This window comes from Scyliorhinus torazame, chromosome 2 (genome assembly GCF_047496885.1).
Source record: "Scyliorhinus torazame isolate Kashiwa2021f chromosome 2, sScyTor2.1, whole genome shotgun sequence".
Taxonomy (NCBI): domain Eukaryota; kingdom Metazoa; phylum Chordata; class Chondrichthyes; order Carcharhiniformes; family Scyliorhinidae; genus Scyliorhinus; species Scyliorhinus torazame.
The window spans coordinates 58495400-58522079 of NC_092708.1; the positions used below are offsets into that span (position 1 = coordinate 58495400).

The 26680-nt window shown below is 50.6% G+C and overlaps 1 protein-coding gene across 4 annotated transcripts in view; it reads right to left on the reverse strand.

Annotated features, from left to right (window-relative positions):
* The window catches only part of kynu (kynureninase), a 288595-nt gene extending 276605 nt beyond the window's left edge, over positions 1-11990 (reverse strand). For 2 of the 4 annotated variants that reach the window (XM_072471709.1, XM_072471677.1), the window contains exon 1: positions 10865-10923. In XM_072471709.1, coding sequence (XP_072327810.1) covers positions 10865-10908 — 44 coding nt within the window. In that variant the 5' untranslated portion in view covers positions 10909-10923. Of the gene's footprint in view, positions 1-10864; positions 11014-11832 lie in introns of those variants that run through there. The other 2 variants (XM_072471682.1, XM_072471700.1) reach the window with 2 other exon arrangements.
* Between the last annotated feature and the right edge of the window lie 14690 nt (positions 11991-26680).

A 26680-nucleotide genomic window follows, 5' to 3' on the forward strand; every position in this document is an offset into this window, starting at 1 on the left:
CCGGGTTCCTCCCACAAGTCCCGAAGACGTGCTGTTAGGACATTTGGATATTCTGAATTCTCCCTCTGTGTACCCGAACAGGCGCCGGAATGTGGCGATTAGGGGCTTTGCGCAGTAACTTCACTGCAGTGTTAATGTAACCCTACTTGTGACAATAAAGATTCTTCTTTTAAAAATTAAAGTGCGACTGCTTCCACGGGCAGGATTCTCCGCAATCGGCGCGATGTCTGCCGACTGGTGCCAAAAACACGCAAATCAGTCCGGCATCGCGCCGCCCCGAAGGTGCGGAATCCTCCGCATCTTGGGGGGGCGAAGCCCTCACCTTGAGGGGCTAGGCCCGCGCCGGACTGATTTCCGCCCCGCCAGCTGGCGGGAAAGGCCTTTGGTACCCCGCCAGCTGGCGCGGAAATGACTTTGCCAGGCGGCACATGCATGGGAGCGTCAGCGGCCGCTCACGGCATCCCCGTGCATGCGCAGTGGAGGGAGTCTCTTCCACCTCCGCCATAGTGGAGACCATGGCAAAGGCAGAAGGAAAAGAGTGCCCCCACGGCACAGGCCCGCCCGCGGATCGGTGGGCCCCGATCGCGGGCCAGGCCACCGTGGGGCCACCTCCCGGGGCCAGATCGCCTCGCGCCCCACCAGGACTCCAGAGCCCACCCACGCCGCCTTATCCCGCTGGTAAGAGAGGTGGTTTGTTTCTCGCCGGCGGGACAGGCATTCCAGCAGCGGGACTTCGGCCCATCGCGGGCCGGAGAATCGCCGGGGGGGGCGCCCGCCGACTGGCGTGGCGCAATTCCGACCCCCGCCGAATATCCGGTGCCGGAGAATTCGGCAACCAGTGGGTGCGGGATTCACGCCAGCCCCCGGCAATTCTCCGACCCGGCGGGGGGTCGGAGAATCCCGCCCAACATCCTGAACCCAGGGGCAAAGTGTCACTGGTTGGAATTTTAACCGGGTACATCTTTGTTTGGCATGGAGACAGATTTCCTTTCCAATTAACAATAGCAGATGCATGTGAGGTACCCTCAATAATGAGGCTTAGAGATTAAACTGTAAAGAAGGCTTTATTAGGCTAATAACTATGCTACAGATTTGGACGAGAGCTGATTGTTATACAGACCATGAGGCAGGCCTTTATGTATGGCTCCCAGATGGGCGGAGCCAGAGGCGGAGTCCCCAGGGTTCCAAGCCTGGTCTTAAAGGGGACATCACCTTACATGATGATAAGGCAGTAACCGTTCATCACATTCACCCCCTGTTTAAAAAGGAGTCCGGCGGGGGTGAAGTGCCATCATAGGTCCATCCGTCTCGGCGGCCGGATCGTCCTCCTCGATCTCCTCAGTTCGGGCGGTGGTGCGGCGGGCACGGACGTCCCGGTTGAGGGCACATCCGGGAGCACAGCGGTCGGAGCTTCGGTCCGGGTCGGGGCAGAGGAACTAGGCAGGGCCGGGGGTAGCGGAGCCGGCGCCGACAGGGTGTGTAAAGGGGGGGCGCAAGGGGGGGCGCACGGTAGGAGCTCACCAACGGGTGGTAGGGCCGGAAGGGGGTGTGTTGTAGGGGGCGACGGGTCCTGCAGGGGAGCGGCGCGGGAAGGGGCGCCTGTGGTGGAGGATCCAGCGGGCGCCAGATCCCGGAGGGAAACCGTATCTTGCCTACCGTCGGAGAACTCCACGTAGGCGTAACTGGGGTTGGCGTGGAGCAGTCGGACCTTTTCAACTAGGGGGTCCATTTTATGGCTCCTCGCGTGGCTCCAGAGAAAAACAGGTCCCGGAGCCGTCAGCCAAGATGGAAGCGAGACCCCGGAGGTAGACTTCCTGGGGAAGCGAAACAATCGCTCATGAGGGGTCTCATTTGTGGCCGTGCAGAGGAGTGACCTAATGGAGTGTAGGGCATCGGGTAGGACCTCCTGCCAGCGGGTGGTTGGGAGATTTCTCGACCGCAGGGCCAGAAGGACAGCCTTCCACACGGTCGCGTTCTCCCTCTCCACCTGCCCGTTTCCCCGTGGGTTATAGCTGGTCGTTCTGCTCGAGGCGATGCCTTTGCTGAGCAGATACTGACGCAGTTCATCGCTCATGAACGATGTACCCCGGTCGCTGTGGATATAAGCAGGGAAACCAAACAGGGTGAAGATGCTGTGCAGTGCCTTAATCACCGTGGCTGAGGTCATGTCGGTGCAGGGAATGGCGAATGGGAAACGGGAGAACTCATCGATCACGTTGAGGAAATAGGCATAACGGTTGGTGGACGGGAGGGGCCCCTTGAAGTCCACGCTCAGTCGCTCAAAGGGGCCCAAGGCCTTCACGAGCCGAACCTTGTCTGGCCGATAGAAGTGCGGTTTGCACTCCGCACAGACCTGGCAGGCCCTGACCATGGCCTTGACCTCCTTGGTTGAGTAAGGTAGGTTGCGGGACTTGATGAAATGGACGAGCCGGATAACCCCCGGGTGGCAGAGGTCATTGTGGATGGCTTGCAGGCGGTCCTCCTGCGCGTTGGCGCATGTGCCACGGGACAGGGCATCTGGGGGCTCGTTGAGCTCCCCTGGACGATACTTGATATCGTACGAGTAGGTGGAGAGTTCGATCCTCCACCTCAAAATTTTATCGTTCTTTATTTTGCCCCGTTGCGTGTTATCGAACATATAGGCGACCGACCGTTGGTCGGTGACGAGGGTAAACCTCCTACCGGCGAGGTAGTGTCTCCAGCGCCGTACAGCCTCCACAATGGCTTGTGCCTCCTTTTCGACTGCAGAGTGTCGAATCTCGGAGGCGGTGAGGGTTCGGGAGAAGAATGCTACTGGTCTGCCTCCTTGATTGAGGGTAGCAGCCAGGGCGATGTCTGATGCATCGCTCTCTACCTGGAAAGGGATGGTTTCGTCCACCGCGTGCATGGCGGCCTTGATGATGTCGGCCTTGATGCGGTTGAAGGCCAATTGGGCCTCAGCCGAGAGGGGAAAAGTGGTGGTCTTTAGGAGTGGGTGTGCTTTGTCCGCATACTTGGGGACCCACTGGGCGTAATAGGAGAAAAGCCCCAAGCACCGTTTGAGGGCCTTGAGGCTGTGGGGGAGAGGGAGTTCCTTAAGGGGGCGCATGCGGTCGGTGTCGGGACCAAGGACCCCGTCTTCCACGGCATAGCCGAGGATGGCCAGCCGGGTGGTGTGGAAAACGCATTTGCCCTCGTTATAGGTCAGGTTAAGGGCTCGGGCGGTTTGGAGGAACTTTTTGAGGTTAGCGTCATGGTCCTGCTGATCATGGCCGCAGATGGTGACATTGTCCAAGTACGGGTATGTAGCCCGCAAACCGTACTGGTCCACCATTTGGCCCATCGCCCTTTGAAAGACGGAGACCCCATTTGTGACACCAAAGGGGACCCTGAGAAAGTGGAAGAGCCGGCCGGCTGCTTGGAAGGCAGTATAGGGGCGGTCTTTTGGTCGGATGGGGAGCTGGTGGTAGGCAGATTTGAGGTCGACCGTGGAAAAGACTCGGTATTGGGCGATCCGATTTACCATTTCCGCGATGCGAGGAAGGGGGTACGCATCAAGCTGCGTGAATCGGTTTATGGTCTGGCTATAATCCACGACCATCCGTTTCTTCTCCCCGGACCGGACTACCACCACTTGCGCTCTCCAAGGGCTGTTGCTAGCCTCGATGACCCCTTCTCCCAGTAAACGCTGGACCTCTGACTTGATAAAAGCCATATCTTGGGCACTGTAGCGCCGGCTCCTGGTGGCGACGGGCTTACAGTCAGGAGTGAGGTTAGCGAATAGCGAGGGGGGTGCGACTTTCAGTGTCGCAAGGCAGCACACCGTAAGGGGGGGCAAGGGTCCGCCGAACCTCAGTGTCAGGCTTCGGTGGCTGCACTGGAAATCCAGTCCGAGCAGCAGGGGGGCACAGAGGTGAGGGAGGATATAAAATTTGAAACGGGTGTATTTGGCACCCTGGATCGAGAGATCCGCAATACAGTACCCCGTGATTTGTACCGAGTGGGACCCAGATGCGAGGGCTATGGTTTGGGATGTGGGATGGGTGCGTAGGGAGCAGCGCCTTACCGTTTCAGGGTGGATAAATCTCTCCGTGCTCCCGGAGTCGAAGAGGCATGCAGTGTCATGCCCGTTGACCTGGACCTGCATCATGGAGTCCTGCAGGTGTTTTGGCCGAGTTTGATCGAGGGTGATCGCACCCAGTCGCGGGTAGTCGGAGTCGTAAAATGGCCGCTGCCGTTGGTCGCACGTGTCGGGTCGAGAAGATAGCCGCTCCCATGATTCGCATGAGGCTGATGACGCGTCAGAAGAGGACGTGTCGGGTCGGTGCGCAGCAGCATTGTGAGGCCTGCGGGCCTGGGAGCCCGATTTTCGGGCCGGCTGTTCTTTGTTTTTCTGGCCCCTGGGTCTGGCCAGGCAGACCCTCGCAAAGTGCCTTTTCTTCCCGCAGTCGCTGCAGATCGCGGAGCGGGCTGGGCAGCGTGGGCGTGGGTGCTGGCCCTGCCCGCAGAAGTAGCAAGGTGTGCCCCCATGGTGAGCGGGTCGCCGCGTGGCGCAGGCCTGTAATACGGGTGAGTCTGAGGAAGTCCGGGGGGGGCTGGCAGAGTCCGCGGGGTACGTACCCAAGTTGTGTCGGGCCACCTCCAGCGAGGAGGCGAGCGTTAGCGTCTCCTGGAGGTCTTTTGCCCCGTTTTCGAGAAGTCGCTGCCGGATGTAGGTCGAGCGGATGCCAGACACGAAAGAATCTCTGATGTGCAGGTTCATATGGACTTCCCCTGTCACATCCTGATGGTCACAGTCCCTGGCCAGCGCGGTGAGTTTCTCAACAAACTCGTCGAGCGATTCCCCCAAGCGCTGCCGGCAGGTAGAGAGCAGATGCCGGGCGTGCACCTCATTGACGGGTTTGACAAACCGCTTGCGGAGCAACTCAATCGCTTCCTCATAACTCGTCGCCTTTTCGAGCGTGGCAGAGATTCTGTGACTCACACAGGCGTGGAGTAGACGCAGCTTGCGTGGCCCCAGGATGGGAGGCTCTGAGGAGTCCAGGTAGGCCTCGAAGCACCGCAGCCAGTATTTAAAAATTTCCTTTGCCTCCGGCGTTCGTGCTTCCAGATTGAGCTTCTCTGGTTTTCGGCCTGCGTCCATCCTGAATCTAGTTTAGCCTAATAAATTGGGGTACCCTCAATAATGATGCTTCGAGATTAAACTGTAAAGAAGGCTTTATTAGGCTAATAACTATGCTACAGATTTGGACGAGAGCTGACTGCTATACAGACCATGAGGCAGGCCTTTATGTATGGCTCCCAGATGGGCGGAGCCAGAGGCGGAGTCCCCAGGGTTCCAAGCCTGGTCTTAAAGGGGACATCACCTTACATGATGATAAGGCAGTAACCGTTCATCACAGCGTGTTCAAACTAGAAGCTCAATTAAACGCCATCCAGCTTCAGAGGAGCACCTGACTTCTGTAAAATTCAAATAACTAAGAGCCCTCTATCAGCCAATTTCTTTTCAACATATAGGGAAAACAGGTCAGCCATCACTTGTTGGGGGGAGCTTCTCTTCGCCCGCACACCCTCTCAGGTAGGTATTAAGGGTCTCTCAACCTGTCAGGAGCACTAGCAGCCTGCCTTCAGGCAGATTAATTGAAATCTGCCTGGAAAATCTGAGTCAACCTTCAAATGAGCCTGCCCATCTGGGGGTGGGGGTGCAATATCCTGACCTGGCTGACATGGGAACAGGGTTCGAAAAGCACAACCACTTGGCCTCAGATGCAAAGCGGAACAGATTTGAATGGAAACAGAGTTCACAAAAGGGTATCATCCACAGCTGAATTACCTTACAGAGATAGGGAGGGATAGAGGCATGGATAGAGGATTGGCTGACTGGCAGAAGGCAGAGAGTGAGGATAAAGGGGTCTTTTTCAGGATGGCAGCCAGAACTAGTGGTCTGCCTCAGGGGTCTGTGCTGGGACCATAACTTTTCACAATATACATGAATGATCTGGAAGAAGGAACTGAAGGCACTGTTGCTAAGTTTGCAGATGATAGACAGGAGCAGGCAGTATTGAGGAAGCAGGCGGGCTGCAGAAGGACTTGGGCAGGCTAAGAGAGTGGGCAAAGAAGTGGCAGATGGAATACAATGTGGAAAAGTGTGAGGTCATGCCTTTTGGAAGGAGAAATGGAGGCATAGACTGATTTCTAAATGGGGAGTCGCTTCGGAAATCAGAAACACAGAGGGACTTGGGAGTCCTTGTTCATGATTCTCTTAAGGTTAACGTGCAGGTTCAGTCGGTAGTTAGGAAGGCAAATCCGATGTTAGCATTCATGTCGAGAGGGCTAGATTACAAGACCAGGGATGTACTTCTGAGGCTATATAAGGCTCTGGTCAGACCCCATTTGAAAGGATGAGGGGGGATCTTATTGAAACTTACAGGATACAGCGAGGCCTGGATAGAGTGGATGTGGAGAGGATGTTCCCACTTGTAGGAAAAACGGGTAGCAGAGGACACAATCTCAGACTAAAGGGACGATCCTTTAAAACAGGAATGAGGAGGAATTTCTTCAGCCAGAGGGTGTTGAATCTGTGGAACTCTTTGCCGCAGAAGGCTATGGAGGCCAAATCACTGAGTGTCTTTCAGACAGAGCTAATTTTTGACATTATGATCGCACATCTGATCCATAATGGTGACAATTAGAGGAAAATGAGATTGGCCTTTGCTCTCACTTCTGCCTTTTTAACTCCTGGTAACCTACTGGAGTTGTGATATTCTGGAGAGTTCACATATCAATGTCAAAAACCATGGCATCTCTCCCCATAAATGATGCTCACCTTTGGCTGCTTGCCCTGATGAAGATTTTCCTTCAGGGGAAACTATTGATCCATAATGAAATAATCTAATGACCAAACTAATTTTAAAGCAAGACACACAACAGTTTAATTATGAACTACTAGCATAAAAGCACAGCAACACCCATCATTTATATTGAGGGTCAGGGAAAAAAACAATTTATTCCTAGATGTGGAGTCAGCAGAAAGCAAAATATACAATAACCTATTGCATCAATAATTCACTCTGAATTACTGTACAGACGATGAGAGCTACGGGGCAAGCTTTCATCTCCCTGTTGTAAAGGTGATGGGCATTGGTCTGGCCTACATGTGACTCCAGATCCACAGCAATTTGACTCTCAAATGCCCTCTGAAATGGATGGCTTTTCGGGACGGGAAATAAATGCTCACCCAGCCAGCAAAGCTCAGGTCCCGCAAAATTAATTTTTGAAAAGATTTACATATTCTTCTCTTGCCTCCATGGAGGCATGGGTTTTCATCTCACTGCTACTCCCGTACACAAGGTGCAAGGCCCGAAGATACTTGTGGTCTAAGGTAGCTCAACAGTAAGTATTTTTGAACTGCTGGAAATGTTATACCCAAGTACAGTAAAGGACCAAGATAAGAGCTATCTCCATGCTTTTTTTTCAAAAAATATAGTTTATTCATGTGAAAGTACATTGAAATTTACAGAAAAAGCTATAAAAAACCAAGTCTGGTCTCCATACAGCATGTTCCACTCTGAGGTGTCGCTATACAATTGTAATTGTTTTGATATTTTCAATATACTTTCCATATATATTCCATGTCAGGCACACAGCCTGGGGGAAAACATTTCAACTTGAAAAATTACAAAAAATACAATAGAATTCAACTTTTCTTCACACAGCATGGTCCTGTCAGAAGTGTCCAAATACAGTTCCAATACTTTTGTATTCCTATTCAATGTTAGGCAGATACCCAGAGTAGATTCCAGCCCCTCAGTGTACTATGGCTGAAAGCTCTTGAACCTTTCCCCATTGGGCTGCCCCAAGCTTGAGTGAGCCCCTCAACACGGATTCCTGGGGCGTCATTCTCCGACCCGCAAATGGCCGTTGGCCGCCGTGAATTCCGCCCCCGACGCCCGCCGAAGTCTCCGAAGGGAGAAAAGTCGGCGGGGAGTCAATGGCACCGCAGACCTCGGAGAATGGCACGGGTGGGCGCAAGGCAATTGATTTTGGGCCTGCCGATATTCTCCCGTCCGGATGGGCCGAAGTCCCGTCGACGTGATGACAGGTCACGTCGGCGTAAATCAAACCTCCTTTTAATCGGCGTCAACCTGTGCTCAAGGTTTACGCCGACCAGCGTGGAGGTGGGTGACGGCCTGGGGGGTTGGCCGCTGGGCAGGCGATGGTGTGGCCGCAGTCTGAATGTGTGGGGGAGAGGTGTGTCTAGGGTTTTGTGTGTGTGTGTGTGTGCGGCGGGGGGTTGGTTAGAGTGGGCTGGGCTCCGGGGGAGTGCCGGGAGGGGGGTTGCGTGTCGGGAGGGAGGATGGGGGGGTCCGTGCCGGGGAGGAGGATGGGGGGTCCGTGCCGGGGAGGAGGATGGAGGGGTCCGTGCCGGGGAGGAGGATGGGGGGGTCCGTGCCGGGGAGGGGGATGGAGGGGTCCGTGCCGGGGAGGAGGATGGGGGGTCCGTGCCGGGGAGGGGGTGGGGGGACGGGGTCCGTGCCGGGGAGGAGGATGGGGGGGTCCGTGCCGGGGAGGGGGATGGGGGGACGGGGTCCATGCCGGGGAGGAGGATGGGGGGGTCTGTGCTGGGAGGGCCGGGGAGGGAGGATGGGGGGGTCCGTGCCGGGGAGGGGGATGGAGGGGTCCGTGCCGGGGAGGAGGATGGGGGGGTCCGTGCCGGGGAGGGGGTGGGGGGACGGGGTTCCGTGCCGGGGAGGAGGATGGGGGGGTCCATGCCGGGGAGGAGGATGGGGGGGTCCGTGCCGGGGAGGGGGATGGGGGGATGGGGTCCGTGCCGGGGAGGAGGATGGGGGGGTCCGTGCCGGGGAGGGGGATGGGGGTACGGGGTCCGTGCCGGGGAGGAGGATGGGGTGGTCCGTGCCGGGGAGGGGGATGGGGGGACGGGGTCCGTGCCGGGGAGGGCCGGGGAGGGAGGATGGGTGGGTCTGTGCCGGGGATGAGGATGGGGGGGTCCGTGCCGGGGAGGGGGATGGGGGGACGGGGTCCGTGCCGGGGAGGAGGATGGGGGGGTCCGTGCCGGGGAGGGGGATGGGGGTACGGGGTCCGTGCCGGGGAGGAGGATGGGGTGGTCCGTGCCGGGGAGGGGGATGGGGGGACGGGGTCCGTGCCGGGGAGGGCCGGGGAGGGAGGATGGGTGGGTCTGTGCCGGGGATGAGGATGGGGGGGTCCGTGCCGGGGATGAGGATGGGGGGGTCTGTGCCGGGGAGGGGGGGTGCGAGGGCAAGTGAGTTGGTCCACCTGGCCAGGTGCCAGCCTCCAACAGTGGGACCCATGCGGTCCATGCCACCTGGCTAGGGGGAGGAGGGGGTATGGGCAATGATGACATGTCGTCGTTCCCCCCCACCAGGCCGTCATGTTTTCCGATCAGCCAGCGATGTTGGCCGCCGTGGCGGCAGCCGCTAATGTCTATGTTGCCCTGGATGAGGAGGAGGAGCGTGCCAGAGAGGCGGCGCAGGCTGCCGCAGAGGGGCAGGCGGCAGCCGCCCAGGCTGGAGGGACACCTGACCGACAGGACGAGGAGGGGGAGGAGGGCGCCGTCCACACCTGGTCGCTACAGTCGTGGGCGGTGCATGAACGCTGGGGGGGGCGGCCTGTGGGGGGGGCGAGGGGGGATCCTGCACCGGGGGGTACCTTAAATGTGGGGTGGCCCGCGATCGGTGCCCACCGATCGTCGGGCCGTCCTCTCTGAAGGAGGACCTCCTTCCTTCCGCCGCCCCGCAAGATCCGTCCCCCATCTGCTTGCGGGGTGGATATGGATAGGACGGCAACCACACATGTGCAGGTTGGCGCCGGCCAACCCGCGCATGCGCGGATGACGTCCGTTATGCGGCGCCGGCCGCATCATCTAATCGGCGCCGCTTTTACGCGGACGACAAGGCCTCGCGCGGGTAGATGACGCGGCCCCGATACTGGCCCATTGTCAGGGCCTGAATCGGTCGCAACCGGGGCCGTTCCGCGCCATCGTGAACCTCGACGGCGCGGCCACTTCGGCGTGGGGGTGGAGAATCGCGCCCGGTAAATCTAGGGCAGCAGCCTTCCGGACGGGTCCAATTCGACTCTTTCCTTTTCGGTTGCCGCACCGCAGCTCCCAGTAAGTCTAAGGGATTCATTCGCACCTCTTCTAGAAGTAAATATGTTAAGCACAAACCCATGAGATTGTAAGGAAACATTGTATTCTTTAATCGTTTTCCCATTATGGGGACCAGAAAATATGCAGACTAATCACTTTGTATTGTTCCGAATGATTCAGTGTCGTCAATAGATTATCATAGAATTTACAGTGCAGAAGGAGGTCATTCGGCCCATCGAGTCTGCACCAGCTCTTGGAAAGAGCACCCTACCCAAGGTCAACACCTCCACCCGATCCCCATAACCCAGTAACCCCACCCAACACTAAGGGCAATTTTGGACACTAAGGGCAATTTCGCATGGCCAATCCACCTAACCTGCACATCTTTGGACTGTGGGAGGAAACCGGAGCACCCGGAGGAAACCCACGCACACACGGGGAGGATGTGCAGACTCCGCACAGATAGTGACCCAAGCCGGAATCGAACCTGGGACCCTGGAGCTGTGAAGCAATTGTGCTATCCACAATGCTACCATGCTGCTTGTGACTCCAAAGAACATTAAATATATGTGCATGTAATTCTGAGGACAGGCAGAGCTGGCTTTTGCGAGCTAAAGCTAGCAGCAGAACGTGCCTCTCCTGTGTGTGCACAGTTTTTCCAAATTAAACAAAGTTTTACCAACACCACGCAGTCGAGAACAGACTCTGAGGTTTTTCTCCCCTCCAACAATTTCCCTGTATTGTTTTCTACTGTGTTACCGGGGAGGCTTGGTTGCTTCTGGTGGTGATGCCGAGTTTCTCATGCTTCCTGTTCTTGGTGTGCATATAGGTAGCCTAGTATCGTTGTCTCATCTGTTTGGCGGTGTTCGCAGCTGGTCTGCTGCGTCCTGAGCGCAAGTTGAGAATATGGACTCGGTTTCCAGGTTTTGGCGTCTGCTGTAAAGAGTGTGAGAGAGGTGCGACGGCAGAGTCTCTCAGCGTAGTCTGTGTTGTAGGTCGACTTGAGTAGGTTTGTGATCTGTAGCCCTTTCGGGATCTTGTCTGCTTTCTTGCATCTTTGTAGAAACTTAATGTCAGTGTCTACATGCGCTATCTTCTTGGAGAGCCTCTCCACTTGAGCCGGCAGGTAGTGGTGTCGGTGATCGCCATGATGTGGAATTTGTTTTCACTATAAAGCCCATTGGAGTGACCTGCGATAGTGCAAGGTGCCATATAAATGCAAATCTTCCTTTGTGCCATGTGATCTGCATTAGAAGTTAACAATATACAGCAAGCAAACTGGAAATTATAGGTTTAGAAACTAACATTGAGGTTTGAAAATGCGACCTATTTCCAAAGAAAAAAATGCACGCGGAAATCTTTAAATGGCTCTCTTACACCAGGTTGACAATCGGAACGTGTGGCAATGATTAACTCAAAAGGAGTGCGTTCTCGGCTTTTTTGTGCATTCCCAGACTATTTGAAAATATCCCACACCTGGAAAATACCTTTATGTTCAATAAAAAAAAACACAACAGCAGACTATAAGCCCAGGACAAAGCGGAGGTGGGTTAACTCAGGAACCCCCTTTCACAGCGGGTCGTTGCAAAAGTCAAACGGGATTTTAACGTTTAGTTTTCCTCAACCTATTACCGCGCCCCAAGAGAGAAGCGATCGGTCAATGACTCTCCTTCGCTCCCAGCTAAATCCAGCGCGCACTAAAAGGCAAAACAAAAAGCTATAATTACCTTACTTCTGTAACGCACAGACAATGACCGTGGTTAATTTTGAACTCTTCCGGAATTTGACAAGAGCTGCGATTGTGAACCGCACAGATATCAGTTTGTCACAACCAATCCCAAGCCAGAAGCTCTTATTTCACAACCAAGCACCCCAGTGGCAATGGAACTTTCTGTATCAGCTGAAACTGGAATTTTCCAAACAAATAGGTTACTGTTTGCCCACCCTCAAACAAATCGATATTTGCTTTTGGCGTCCCTATTTCTCACCACCCGCCCCCCTCCCGACCCCTGAAACCCCCTCCCAAAGCCTCAACTCACCTACAAATTAGTCCTCCAGACCAGCGCCTCCCCCTCCACCCAGGAAAAATATCACTTTGGTAGCAGTTCCAAGGTGCCTCTCTGCCCCAGAGGGCAAGCGGCTGGGGGCCTTCGATCCCCTGGGAGACCCCTACAAGTGCCATCCCATCTGACCCCCGTTTGTGGAGACCAGTACTGATTGGCACTCACCCGAGATCTTCAAGGCAAAAGGGTCAGATCCCACATCTTGGGTAGATCATAGGAATGCATGTTGGAGTGAGACTGGCTGCCTCACTCTAATATGCAGATTTGGTGAAAAGTGACCCCGCCCAAAATGGGCAGGATTTACATCGTGACGGCTCACAAGATCGCGTTACATCTCACAAGGCGTGGCAAGTCGGGTGGATCCCGAAAGAGGGATCTCCTGGCAACTGCCCACCATGCTGCGATGCCTTTCAGCCACAACGCGACCCGTAGATCATGCCCATTAAGTCAGGTGACCAAAGGAGGTCAAAGAGATAGGTCTTATGGAGTGTTGCAAAGTGAGGTTGAGAAGCAGAGTGGAGTACGGAAGGAATTTTATAACGGAGGACCAGGCACCATGTGAACTAAATGAAGACACTGCCATGGTGGGGCAATTATCATTAAGAATCAAAAGGCCAGAATTTAAGGATTGCAGACATCTTGGAGGTTTGTGGGATTGGAGATGGTTACAGAGGTATAGAGGGGCAAAACCACCAAGAGGTATGAAAACAAGCATGACCATTTGACAATCAAGATCTCAAATTAAGAGTGGCTGAGCGATCTGGAAGGCTACCTGGTGAGAATTGCACCTCTCTCAACAGTGCAACTGATTACCGTGTTTGTCACTGGATACTTCCAGTGTAAAGCAGCAATGATGCCATTTGGCCGGACAATAAGCCAAAATAAGACAATAACATTGAAGGATATTCACAGACACTTAACCAGGAAACTGCAAAAACCTTTTAAATAAAACAAAATATGCGGATGCCGGAGATCTGAAATGAAAACAAAGTGCTGGAAAACTTCAGCAGGTCTGGCAATATCTGTGGAGAGAAGAACACAATTAATGTTTCGAGTCTGTATCTTCTTCAAAAACTTCCAAAGATTTTTACAAATAATAAATAATCAATTGGGACATACACATGGGATAAAGACAGAAGCAAAGATGTTTTGAAAGAACTTCAAGAACATGTTCTTTTCAACACTGAGTTTGAAAAGGGGAGATCTTGTGGTCCACTGGTTGTGTGCCTACCTCTGGGTTAGAAACCTCGCGGTCAAGTCCCTCTTCAGGACTTGATGGCCACGGGTTGAACATTTATAAAGTGGCTAAACAGGGTAACTATCAGCCTGCAAATTCTTCCAATAGTGCTGATGGCAGGTTTAAATGTGGACGGGTCTCCTGCTCAGCGATACTGCAGAAGGCAACAGTAAATCACCGCACCACTTTGCCTAGTGTAACCATACAGCAATCCAATGGAAGTCCATAGTCACCAAATTAGAGAACTGTACCTGAAGGAGAAAGAGGAGTTTAACAATTCAAATTAATCATTGAAGTGCTCTCCAAAAATGTAAATTTATTTCTGCTGGGCCAGATCTGCTGTTAATCAAATTATATTAATCATCATTAAAAATACAGTTACACCTGGCTGAAGAAGATGTACCATTTTATGGAGTTGAGGTAAGTGAACTGAGAGCAGGAAAGCTGACTGGAAGCATGGAGAGAAAAGATGAGATGGCTGTATGCCTCTTTGACCTGTAGGTTCAGATGAGGGAGCTGAGGGGCTTCAGTCTGAGGAACTCTCCCAAAGGGACAGTCTCTCCAACCAAGCAGAGGTAGATGGAAATGGCCGAGGAAGTCAACAGCAAAAGTGTGTTCCCTCCAATCTGATGCACCGCAATTATCCTTTTTACATACACCTCTAACTTCCTGAGTTATACCATGCCCGACATTACCATTGCTATTTGGTGGTCGAAAAGTAACTCCTTTCAATGTTTGCTGCCCCCTCCCTGTTTCTTAGCACAACCCATACTGATTCTGCATCTTGATGTTACAATCGAAGATCCTCTTTCACTACGATCTCATCCTCTATCAACAATACTACCCCATCTCCTTTTCCTTTTTGCCCAACCAACCTAGGTGCCAAATAACCATGAACATTCAGTTCCCAGACTTGGTCACACTGCAGCCACACTGCCTGAATGGTGATTAGGCCTTTTTAAATTGATTTACTGTATGTTGGTGTCACCGGCTGGACCAATATTTACTGCCTATTTCTAATTGCACTTGAGAAGACTGTGATGCGCCACCTTCTTGAAGCTAAAGAAATTTGACATGTCTGCATCGACTCTCACAAACTTCTACAGATGTGCGATAGAGAGCATCCTATCCAGCTGCATCACAGCCTGGTATGGCAACTGCTCGGTCCAAGATCGCAAGAAACTGCAGAGTGTGGTGAACTCAGCCCAATGCATCACACAAGCATGCCACCCCCACATTGATTCTGTATACACCTCCCTTTGCCTCAGGAAGGCAGACAGCATTATCAGAGACGCCTCCCACCCAGGCATTGCCTTCTTCATGACCCTTCCATCAGGCAGAAGGTACAGAAGTCTGAAGACTCGCACATCCAGACATAGGAACAGCTTCCTCCCCACAGCTACAAGACTCCTCAACGACTCCCCCTCGGACTGATCTGATCCTTGGAGGAACGCTTTCACGATGCCCTATGCGGCTCTTGCTCATGTATTCGCTTTGTTTGGCCCCTTGTTCTGCACTGTAACTAATCACTGTTTGTCGATGTACCATTTGTCAATGTTCTCTGTTGATTATTCTTTTGTCTACTATGTACGTACTGTGTACATTCCCTCGGCCACAGAAAAATACCTTTCACTGTACTTCGGTTCATATGACAATAAATCAACTCAAATCAAATCACTGCAGTCCATATGTTTTTCCAAAGTGAGTTCCAGGATTGTGACCCAGTGGCAGTGAAGGAATGGTGGCTTAGAGGGGAACTGGTTGGTTATGCATTTTCTGCCCTTGTCGGTAAAGGTTTGGAAGGTGCTGCTAAAGGAACCTTGGTGAGTTTCTGCAAAACATTTCGCAAATGGTACACACTATTGCCACTGTGCATTGGTGATGGATGACCTGAGTGTTTAAGGTGGTGTTTGGGATGCCAATCAAGTGGGTTTCTTTGCCTTAGATGGTGCCGAGCTTCTTGAATAGATTTGGAGTTGCACGAATCCAGGCAAGTGGAGGGTATTCCATTGTACTCCTGAGTTGTGCCTCATCGATGGTGGACAGGATTTAGGGAGTCAGGAGATGAGTCAATCTCCACAGAGTCCTCAGCCTCTGACCTGCTCTTGTTGTCATTGTATATGTTTGCTTATATTTGTGCCATCAATTCATCCACTTTGTTATGAATGCTATGTGAATTATTGATAAAGTGCCTTTAATTCTGTCTTTTCTATTATTTTTGCTATCTTATCTGCTGGTGGGTCTAAAGTTTATACACTCTAACCCTCCCTTCGATACTCTGACGAACATTTCCCTTATTGCTGTCATGGTCGCTTGCCCTCCTTTTTCATTAATTTATCACATCTTGCCTCAGATCATCCATCACTCCCTCTATTTAGTATAAAGCCCTCTTTACCACTCACGTTATATGTTTCACCAGAACACTGGTTCCAGCACAGATCAGGTGAAGACTGTCTCAAAGGCACAGCTCCTACTTTCCCCAGTATTGGGACCAGTGCCCGATGAATCAACATCCATTTCTCCCATACCAAGCTTTGAACCACATATTTAACTCTCTTTTTACCCTCTTTCAATTTGCTCCTGGCTCAGGTAACTATCCAGAGATGGTTACGCCTGAGCTGCTGATTTTTACTTCATCCCTAGCTGCTCATAATCTCTAAGCAGAAACTCGTACTTAGATCTACCTATGTTATTGGTACCTTGGGCAGCACGGTGGCACAGTGGTTAGCACTGCTGTCTCACAGCTCGGTGGACCCGGATTCAATTCCGGCCTCAGGTGACTGTGTGGAGTTTGCACTTTCTCTCCGTGTCTGCGTGGTTTTCCTCCGGGTGCTCCGGTTTCCTCCCACAGACCAAAGATGTGCATGTTAGGTGGATTGGCCATGCTAAGTTGCCCTTTTGTGTCAAAAATATTAGGTTGGGTTGCTGGGTTACAGGGATAGGGTGGAGGTGTAGTTTTAAGTAGGGTCCTTTTCCAAAGGCCAGTGCAGACTCGCTGAACCAAATGGCCTCCTTCTGCACTTTCGGAATTCTGTGACATGGACCATGTCAAAAGAATCATTCTCTTCCCATTGCAAGTTCGAATCCAGCCCCGAGCAGATCTCCTGAGCCCTGGTACTGGGCAGGCAAACACCAGTCTGGACTCTTACTCTCAGTTGCAGAGAATTGTTTATATCTCCTGATTATACTGTCCCTTACTGCCACTAACTCAGACTAACCATCGCACACCCCACTTAAATGGCTACTTCTAAAGGGCAGCACGGTGGCTCAGTGGTTAGCACTGCAGTCTCATGGCGCCGAGGTCCTAGGTTCGATCCCGGCTCTGGGTCACTGTCCGTGTGGAGTTTGCACATTCTCCCCGTTATAGCCATCTGGGATGGCCACTTACAGCAAGAAACATGGACATTCGCAAAGCCTAAAGGGAAATGTGGACAATGTAAGGTTCAGGCAGGCTCAGAGCCCGAATGTATATTTGTGAGCAACGAATCCAGACAGCATTGAATCCCCCAACAGATTAGCATTTTGATGGCCCATCCCCGTTAGACAAAAGACTTATACTTGAGTAACCAATACAATCCCAGACATTTCGGCGCCACTCCCTGTACTCAGGAAGCATCAACAACAGGGTCAATGACCGCTAAGGACACGCCTAGCCATCAAGGCACTCGCCCCTTTATTGGCTCAAATCGAATACAGTGAACGGGAACTACCCAATTAATGAGGTCCAAACCGAAGGACCGCCCAAAAGAACGGAAACTCCCCAAGGATAAAGAGAGGGACCGCCATGTGTTCGACCACTCTTTGACCTGGCGCTCCGGCAACGTCCACCTTCAAGTGCAGCACCACCAGAAGCAAGTTCAAGTTCAGCGCCCGGTACCAGACGGATGAGCCCAGCTGAGCAGCAGTTACTCCTCCAGAGCCAGTAGATCCTGATTCGAACAAAGGCCATGATTCCTCTGACCTAAGCCATGAAGTTAAGTACAGGTTGTCATAGTTGATAGGTGTAGTTTAACTAGTAGTGTTTATGTTGCATGATAATTGTGTGTGTAAATAAAGTACTACTGATCTTGAACTAACTGGTGTTTGGCTCTTTGATCGATATCGGTTGAACCTTGTGGTGGTATCATTTGATACCTGGCGACTCTGAGCAATATAATATCGAGATCTAAAGAAAGAAGGGCAAACTTATTGATTGCCATATTTATAGCAGGTAAAAAAGGCAACAGTTATTGGCGGGACTCAACCCAAAAGTGATTGTATCACTCCGAGAGTACCCACAAATCGGTTGAATTAGAAATCCAAATTGGCAAAGTAAAAGAAACAACAAGCGTAAGACCAGTATCGATCAAACCTCCAAGATTCGGAAGTGTGTAATTTGCATGCATACGAACAAAGGATATAAGGTAACCTTGATAGATTTTTGTTTTGTGAAACTTTCGGGAGTTGTGTAAACCGGGAAATAGCTTGCACCGTACCCGTTGTTTGCACCACCGCTTCATTCCCCCCTGTCCCAAATTTCCGGTAGAAAACAGAGCTAATCATAGAGATGGCAATGAAGGCAATGGAACGCCTCATGCACCCACAAGAGCCCGAGGTTGCAGCGACCAACAGAGCAGAACAGTGCCCCATATGGGAAGAGGAGATTAGGAAGTACCTTCAGAAGAAAGAATGGCCCCTGTGGTCTGAGTTTTGTGCGAATGAGGAAACAGGTACTGGTAGTATAGGACAAACTTGGTTGGATAACCTGACCGAGATCCACAAGAAGAATTTGAGCAGAGTTCGTAAGCCGATGGCAATCATGTCCTGCTTGGCATAATTGCGAGGCACAGAGGAGGTCGTGAGGAGGCTTCGTGGACAGCTTACATAAGAATTAGGAACAGGAGTAGGCCATCTGACCCTCGAGCCTGCTCCGCCATTTAATGAGATCATGGCTGATCTTTGTGGACTCAGCTCCACTCTCCGGCCCGTACACCATATCTCCGAATCACTTTATTCTTCAGAAAGGCATCTATCTTTTTCTTAAAAACGTTTAAAGAATGAGCCTCAATTGCTTCACTGGGCAAGGAATTCCAGAGATTCACAACCCTTTGGGTGAAGAAGTTCCTCCTACACTCCGTTCTAAATCTACCTCCCCTTATTTTGAGGCTATGCCCCCTAGTTCTGCTTTCCCCGACCAGTGGAAACAACCTGCCCGCATCTATCCTATCTATTCCCTTCATAATTTTATATGTTTCAATAAGATCCCCCCCGCATCCTTCTAAACTCCAATGAGTACAGTCCCAGTCTACTCAACCTCTCGTCATAATCTACTCCCCTCAACTCTGGGACCAACCTAGTGAATCTCCTCTGCACTCCCTCCAGTGCCAATATGTCCTTTCTCAGGTAAGGAGACCAAAACTGAACACAATACTCCAGATGCGGCCTCACCAACACCCTATACAATTGCAGCATAACCTCACTAGTCTTGAACTCCATCCCTCTAGCAATGAAAGACAAAACTCGATTAGCCTTCTTAATCACCTGTTGCACCTGCACACCAACGTTTTGCGACTCGTGCACCAGCACACCCAGGTCCCTCTGCACAGCAGCATGTTTTAACATCTTACCGTTTAAATAATAATCCATTCTGCTGTTATTCCTCCCAAAATGGATAGCCTCACACTTGGCAACATTGAATTCCATCTGCCAGACCCTAGCCCATTCACCTAACCTATCCAAATCCTTCTGCAGACTTCCGGTATCCTCTGCACTTTTTGCTTTACCACTCATCTTAGTGTCGTCTGCAAACTTTGACACATTGCACTTGGTCCCCAACTCCAAATCGTCTATGTAAATTGTGAACAACTGCGGGCCCATCACTGATCCTTGAGGGACCCCACTAGTTACAGGTTGCCAACCAGAGAAACACCCATTTATCCCCACTCTCTGCTTTCTGTTAGTTAACCAATCCTCTACCCATGCTCCCACTTTACCCTCAATGCCATGCATCTTTAGTTTATGCAGCAACCTTTTGTGTGGCACCTTGTCAAAAGCTTTCTGGAAATCCAGATATACCACATCCATTGGCTCCCCGTTATCGACTGCACTGGTAACGTCCTCAAAAAATTCTACCAAATTAGTCAGACACGACCTACCCTTTGTGAACCCATGCTGCGTCTGCCCAATGGGACAATTTCCCTCCAGGTGCCCCGCTATTTCCTCCTTAATGATAGATTCCAGCATTTTCCCTACAACCGAAGTTAAGCTTACCGGCCTATAATTACCCGCTTTCTGCCGACCTCCTTTTTTAAACAGTGGTGTCACGTTTGCTACTTTCCAATCCTCTGGGACCACCCCAGAGTCTAGTGAATTTTGATAAATTATCACTAGTGCGTTTACAATTTCCCTAGCCATCTCTTTTAACACTCTGGGATGCATCCCATCAGGGCCAGGAGACTTGTCTACCTTTAGCCCCATTAGTTTGCCCAATACTGCCTCCTTAGTGATTACAATCATATCAAGGTCCTCACCTATCATATCCTTATTTCCATCAGTCACTGGCATGTTATTTGTGTCCTCCACTGTGAAGACTGACCCAAAAAACCTGTTCAGCTCCTCAGCCATTTCCCCGTCTCCTATTATTAAATCTCCCTTCTCATCTTCCAAAGGACCAATATTTACCTTCGCCACTCTTTTTTGTCTTATATATTTGTAGAAGCTTTTACTATCTGCTTTTATGTTCTGAGCCATTTTACTTTCATAGTCTACCTTACTCTTCTTTATGGCTTTTTTAGTAGCTTTCTGTTGTCCCCTAAAGACTTCCCAGTCCTCTAGTCTCCCACTAATTTTTGCCACTTTGTATGTTTTTTCCTTCAATTTGATACTCTCCCTCACCTCCTTAAATATCCACGGTCGATTTTTCCCCTTTCTACCATCTTTCTTTTTTGTCGGTATGAACCTTTTCTGAACACTGTGAAAGATCGCTCGGAAGGTTCTCCGCTGTTCCTCAACTGCTTCACCATGAAGTCTTTGCTCCCAGTCTATCTTAGCTAGTTCTTCTCTCATCCCATTGGAATCGCCTTTGTTTAAGCACAAAACACTAGTGTTTGATTTTACCTTGTCATTCTCCAACTGTCATTCGCTCCTTCCAAGAGGATCCCGAACTATGAGATCATTAATCAATCCTGCCTCATTACACAGGACCAGATCTAGGACCGCTTGTTCCCTTGTAGGTTCCATTACATACTGTTCCAGGAAATTATCCCGGGCACATTCTATAAACTTCTCCTCAAGGCTGCCTTTACCAACCTGGTTAAACCAATCGATATGCAGATTAAAATCTCCCATGATAACCGCTGTACCATTTCTACATGCATCCGTTATTTCTTTGCTTATTGCCTGTCCTACCATCCAGTTACTATTTGGTGGCCTATAGACTACTCCTATCAGTGACCTTTTCGCCTTACTATTCCTGATTTCCACCCAAATTGATTCAACCTTGTCCTCCATAGCACCAATATCATCCCTTACTATTGCCCGGATGCCATCCTTAAACAACAAAGCTACACCACCGCCCTTACCGTCCATTCTATCCTTTCGTATAGTCTGATACCCTTGGATATTTAACTGCCAGTCATGACCATCTTTTAACCATGTTTCAGTAAAGGTCACTAAATCATAGTCATTCACGATGATTTGCGCCATCAACTCATTTACCTTATTTCGTATACTACGAGCATTCAGGTAAAGTACACTTATGCTGTTTTGTATGTCTTTGTTATGAATCCTAACACCTTGATCGGTAACTTTTCACAATTTATTTTTCCTCTTACCCTTTCTCCTAATTTTCCTTGTCTTTGGACCCATATCTCTACATAATAACCTGTCCCGTAACCTGCTGCCTTGATCTCCATTAACCATTATACTGTCCATAGCTTTACACATCCCTTCCCCCCAACTTGCTAGTTTAAAGTCCTTGTGACCAACCTATTTATCCTATTCGCTAGAACACTGGTCCCAGAATGGTTCAGGTGAAGACCGTCCCAACGGTACAGGTCCCTCCTGCCCCAGTACTGATGCCAATGCCCCATGAAATGGAATCCCTCTTTCCCGCACCACTCCTTTAGCCATGTGTTAACTTTGCTAATTTTCTCAACCCTATGCCAATTGGCACGTGGCTCGGGTAGTAATCCAGAGATTATAACCCTGGAGGACCTGCTCTTTAATTTAGTCCCTAGTGTTTGATAATCCCCAAACAGGTCCTCTTTCCTAGTCTTACCTATGTTGTTAGTCCCAACGTGGACCACAACAACTGGATCCTCCCCCTCCCTCTCAAAAATCCTTTCAAGCCGATCAGAGATGTCCCTCACCCTGGCACCAGGCAGGCAACATACCATGCGGGACTCTCGATCTGGCTTACAAAGGATGCCATCAATCCCCCTAATTATAGAATCCCCTACAACTACCACTTGTCTTTTTGCACCCCCCTCTTGAATGGCTTCCTGTACCACGGTGCAGTGGTCAGTCAACGCATCCTCCCTACAGCCCTCTTCCTCAACCACACAAGGAGCAAGTACCTCATACCTGTTGGTCAAGGTCAAGGGCTGAGGCTCCTCAACTCCTAAACTCAGGATTCCCCTACCTGCCTCCCTTGCAGTCACACCACTCTGTCCCTGACCACTGTCTGAATTAACAGAACTTATTCTACCGGGTGTGACTGCCTCCTGAAACAAAGTGTCCAGGTAATGTTCCCCCTCCCTGATGTGCCGCAGTGTGTGCAGCTCGGTCTCCAGCTCACCAATTCTGAGCCGAAATTCCTCGAGCAGCCAACACTTGCTGCAGATGTGGTCACTGACGGTCTCAATGGGATCCGACAGTTCCATCATCATACAGCAACAGCACATCACCTGTCCAGCCATATTCAACTAGTTAATTAATTTAAATATTTTTTTAAAAACATTTTCTTGAGAGAACCTCAAGGATAAACCCGAACACCAACAAAAACACAGCCCTCTCACGCTGCTCACCCGAACTCAGTCAATCACCTAAGCTCAGATGCACTCTGTTCCAATCAGCACTCAGTCACTCACCTAAACTCAGATGCACTCTGTTCCAATCAGCATTTGGTCACTCACCTAAACTCAGATGCACTCTGTTCCAATCAGCACTCCGTGACTTAAGGCACTCCTGCCACACCTTTTGTGCACTCACCTCTCCCAGCACTGTCCCGGCTCTCTCCTCCCGCGTTTTTTAAATCTCCCGTCTCTCTCCACCCGCGCTTTTTAAATCTCCCGGCTCTCTCCTCCGGCGCTGTTTTCGCTGTCCCAGCTCTCTCTGCTCCCGCGCTGTTTTCGCTGTCCCGGCTCTCTCCTCCCGCGCTTTTAAAATCTCCCGGCTCTCTTCCCGCGCTTTTAAAATCTCCCGGCTCTCTCCTCCGGCGCTGTTTTCGCTGTCACGGCTCTCTCTGCTCCCGCACTGTTTTCGCTGTCCCGGCTCTCTCCTCCCGCGCTTTTTAAATCTCCCGGCTCTCTCCTCCGGCGCTGTTTTCGCTGTCCCGGCTCTCTCTGCTCCCGTGTTTTTTAAATCTCCCGGCTCTCTCCTCCTGCGCTTTTTAAATCTCCTGGCTCTCTCCTCCGGCGCTGTTTTCACTGTCCCGGCTCTCTCCTCCCGCGCTTTTAAAATCTCCCGGCTCTCTCCTCCGGCGCTGTTTTCGCTGTCCCGGCTCTCTCTGCTCCCGCGCTGTTTTCGCTGTCCCGGCTCTCTCCTCCCGCGCTTTTTAAATGTCCCAGCTCTCTCCTCCGGCGCTGTTTTCGCTGTCCCGGCTCTCTCTGCTCCCGGCTCTCTCTGCTCCCGCGCTGTTTTCGCTGTCCCGGCACTCTCTTCCCGCGCTTTTTAAATCTCCCGGCTCTCTCCTCCGGCGCTGTTTTCGCTGTCCCGGCTCTCTCTGCTCCCGCGCTGTTTTCGCTGTCCCGGCTCTCTCCTCCCGTGCTTTTTAAATCTCCCGGCTCTCTCCTCCCGCGCTTTTTAAATCTCCCGGCTCTCTCCTCCGGTGCTGTTTTGGCCTTTCGTTCAGGTTCTGAGCCTGCGGGATTCGAAGTTGGTACAGATTGGTAGCTAGGAACGCCTATCTCGTAGCGAGCGTTGAAGTAAGACTTACAGTTTTGAGCGGCTGTTGAAGAGTGAAGAGAGCTGGCAGAGCTGGAAGAGTGGTGGTGAAGAGCTGAAGAGCAGAGTTCTGGCGGAGGGCAGGTGAAGCGAAGAGAGCGATTTGAACATGGACCCGATTCCTATAGTTCCCAGAGGCTTCCCGCCTTTTGGGGCGGACCCTGTATCTGGTCCCAAGTGATTGGACTTTGTCCCAATCACTTGGTTCGATGTTCTCCAATGCTGGAGCGATTCCTTGATCGATGGGCGGTCTTGAGGTGGTCGTTCACCTCCCTTTGTGTAGGCTTCTGCTGGCGCCGAAGAGTCTGGTTTGGCTTTGTGTGTCTAAATGTTGCTTATTGTTCCTGGGGATTGCTCATTAGTATGCAGATGGCTGGTGTTTTGTTATGCTGATGGTTACTGGTATCGATCTTGTCTGGCCTTTCCAGAGGTAAATACACAGCCAACCTGCAGCTTCTCGTTTGTGTCCTGTTGGCTGATTTTCCCATCAGCCTTTGCCGTTCGCCATTTTGAATCGGGAGTTAGCCATTTTAAGTGGCTACAGACGCCAGATGGTGGTGAAAGGCACAAGTTTGTTGAAAGTCCATAAATATTCAAATTCTTACCATTCTTGGCAGGTCACTCAGGCAGTGGAGTAACGGCACTTATCCCCGCCCTGCCTGAGGGCCCCCTATGTATTTGGTCAGCCAAGCTCGGGTAGTGGAGCAATGGCACTGATCACCGCCCTACCCGGGGATTCCACCCATTCTTGCTCATACGCACCCCATTCAGAAAATTATTTTTGTAACTCTTAGAATCATAGAAGTTTACAGCATGGAAACAGGCCCTTCGGCCCAACCAGTCCATGCCGCCTTTTGCTGTTCTTTTAAAAAAATATGGTTTAAAGAATGCATTTTGCCACAACTTTTGTTTCCTTTCGGGCAACCCTTCGGTTGCTAAGCCCCACTTGCTATTTACATATTAAAACACTTGGTTAAAACAAATTTGCACTGGATGGAGAAATTGTCCGCCCACTCAGTCCATCAAACACAGGCTGCGAGAGTGCTCGCACTGTGACAGAATTTTTTTCGAATGTCTTGTCTCCCAAATGGTTGGTTTAAAATTTAAAAAAATAGGGAGTCACATATGGTGACAATTCTAAATGGGAAATTGACATTAAGGAGAAACAGACAGACAAACGAGATATTAAACAACAAGATAATAACAGATATTATGCTTGTACCCCCAGGAAGATATGAATATACCAGAAGACAGAGGAAGACACAGACGAGATGAAGACGGACCTGATGATCTGCATCATGATCGTCATTGGATCAATACAGTTGCACGCATTACCCACCCCTACACCCCTCACCACACAGGCCCTAAACATTACTACACAACACGACACCCCTAGCCCGGACACTACACCACACATAGACACAGCCACTGATATCCCCACATGGTGCGATAATATCATAAAGTGGTATTCCCTTTTGTACACGGTGGAAGCCCTATTGATTATAGCTATACTTTGCAGTGTCATCCAGACGATCAGACTTTGGAAATGGCGAAGGAGAGCCTCCCGCCCTCCAGTATACACCCCACACTCTTTTTGAACCCTTTTCTCCCTAATAAATTCCATGGTTGTTTCTTAATAAAGTTACTTTCTCTGTAAATTGACATAAGTGTTAAGTCGGAATGTGATCCTGGCTATTGTTTATTTTGTACTGTAATATAAGTTCCTTTGGTTATTTGATAGCAGCATGAGTGTAGTTCAGTTAAGGACAGTTAGAGGTTCCGCTTTTTGTGTAAGGACATTGAAATATATGATTGAATGTTATAGTGCCCCCTTAGAATTTTATGGATGTGTGTTGTATTAGGGAAAACCTAGACAAATGTTTCAAACCATAGGACAGAGTAGGATAGAACCTGCCCTTGATTGAGGGTACCCGGCATACCAGGGAACAGGAGAAGATTCAGTAGTGTGATCCTTCACGCTTCGTGTTGAGGTCAAGAGGATGGACTGTAGCCATCTGGGATGGCCACTTACTGCAAGAAACATGGACATTCGCAAAGCCTAAAGGGAAATGTGAACAATGTAAGGTTCAGGCAGGCTCAGAGCCTGAATGTCAATGACCGCTTAGGATATGCCCAGCCATCAAGGCACCCGCCCCTTTATTGGCTCAAATCGAATACAGTGATCGGGAACTACCCAATTAGTGGGGTTCAAAACCGAAGGACCGCCCATAAGAGCGCAAAACTCCCCAAGGATAAAGAGGGAGACCGCCATGTGTTCGACCTCTCTTGGACCTGGCGCTCCGGCAACGTCCACCTCCAAGTGCAGCACCACCAGAAGCAAGCTCAAGTTCAACGCGCGCTACCAGACGGATGAGCCCAGCTGAGCAGCAGTTACTCCTACAGACCCAGTAGATCCAGATTCGAACAAAGGCCACTGTTCCTCTAACCTAAGCCGGGCGCCTGAAGTTAAGAATCATAGCCTTTATAGTGCAGAAGGGGGCCATTCGGCCCATCAAGTCTGCAGCGGCTCTTGGAAAGTATAGGTTGTCATAGTTGAAAGTGTAGTTCAACTAGTAGTGTTTATGTTGCATGATAATTGTGTGTGTAAATAAAGTACCACTGATCTTGAACTAACTAACTGGTGTTTGGATCTTTGATCGATACCCAGTTGAATATTGTGGTGGTATCATCTGATACTGGTGACTCTGAGCAATATAATATTGAGATCTAAAGAAAAAAGGGCAACCTTATTGATTGCCATATTTATAGATGATAAAAAAGGCAACACCGTGTTTGCGTGGGTTCCGCCCCCACAACACAAAGATGGCAAGGTAGGTGGATGGAACACGCTAAATTGCCCCTTAATTGGAAAAAGTCAATTGGGTACTCTAAAGTTAAAAATAAATGGCTACTTCTACCAAGGTGCTATGGTCTGTACACTCATTCACCCTGCATCCCCTGCTCTCATCCATAAAGTGCTCGCATTCTTTGACTTTGTCCATATGTATGTCTCTGAAACCTACCTCTTCATTCACCTGAGGAAGGAGCAGTGTTCCGAAAGCTAGTGATTCGAAACAAACTTCTTACTGTGCTCATCCATAAAGGCTGCAAAAATCACAAACCTGTTGGACA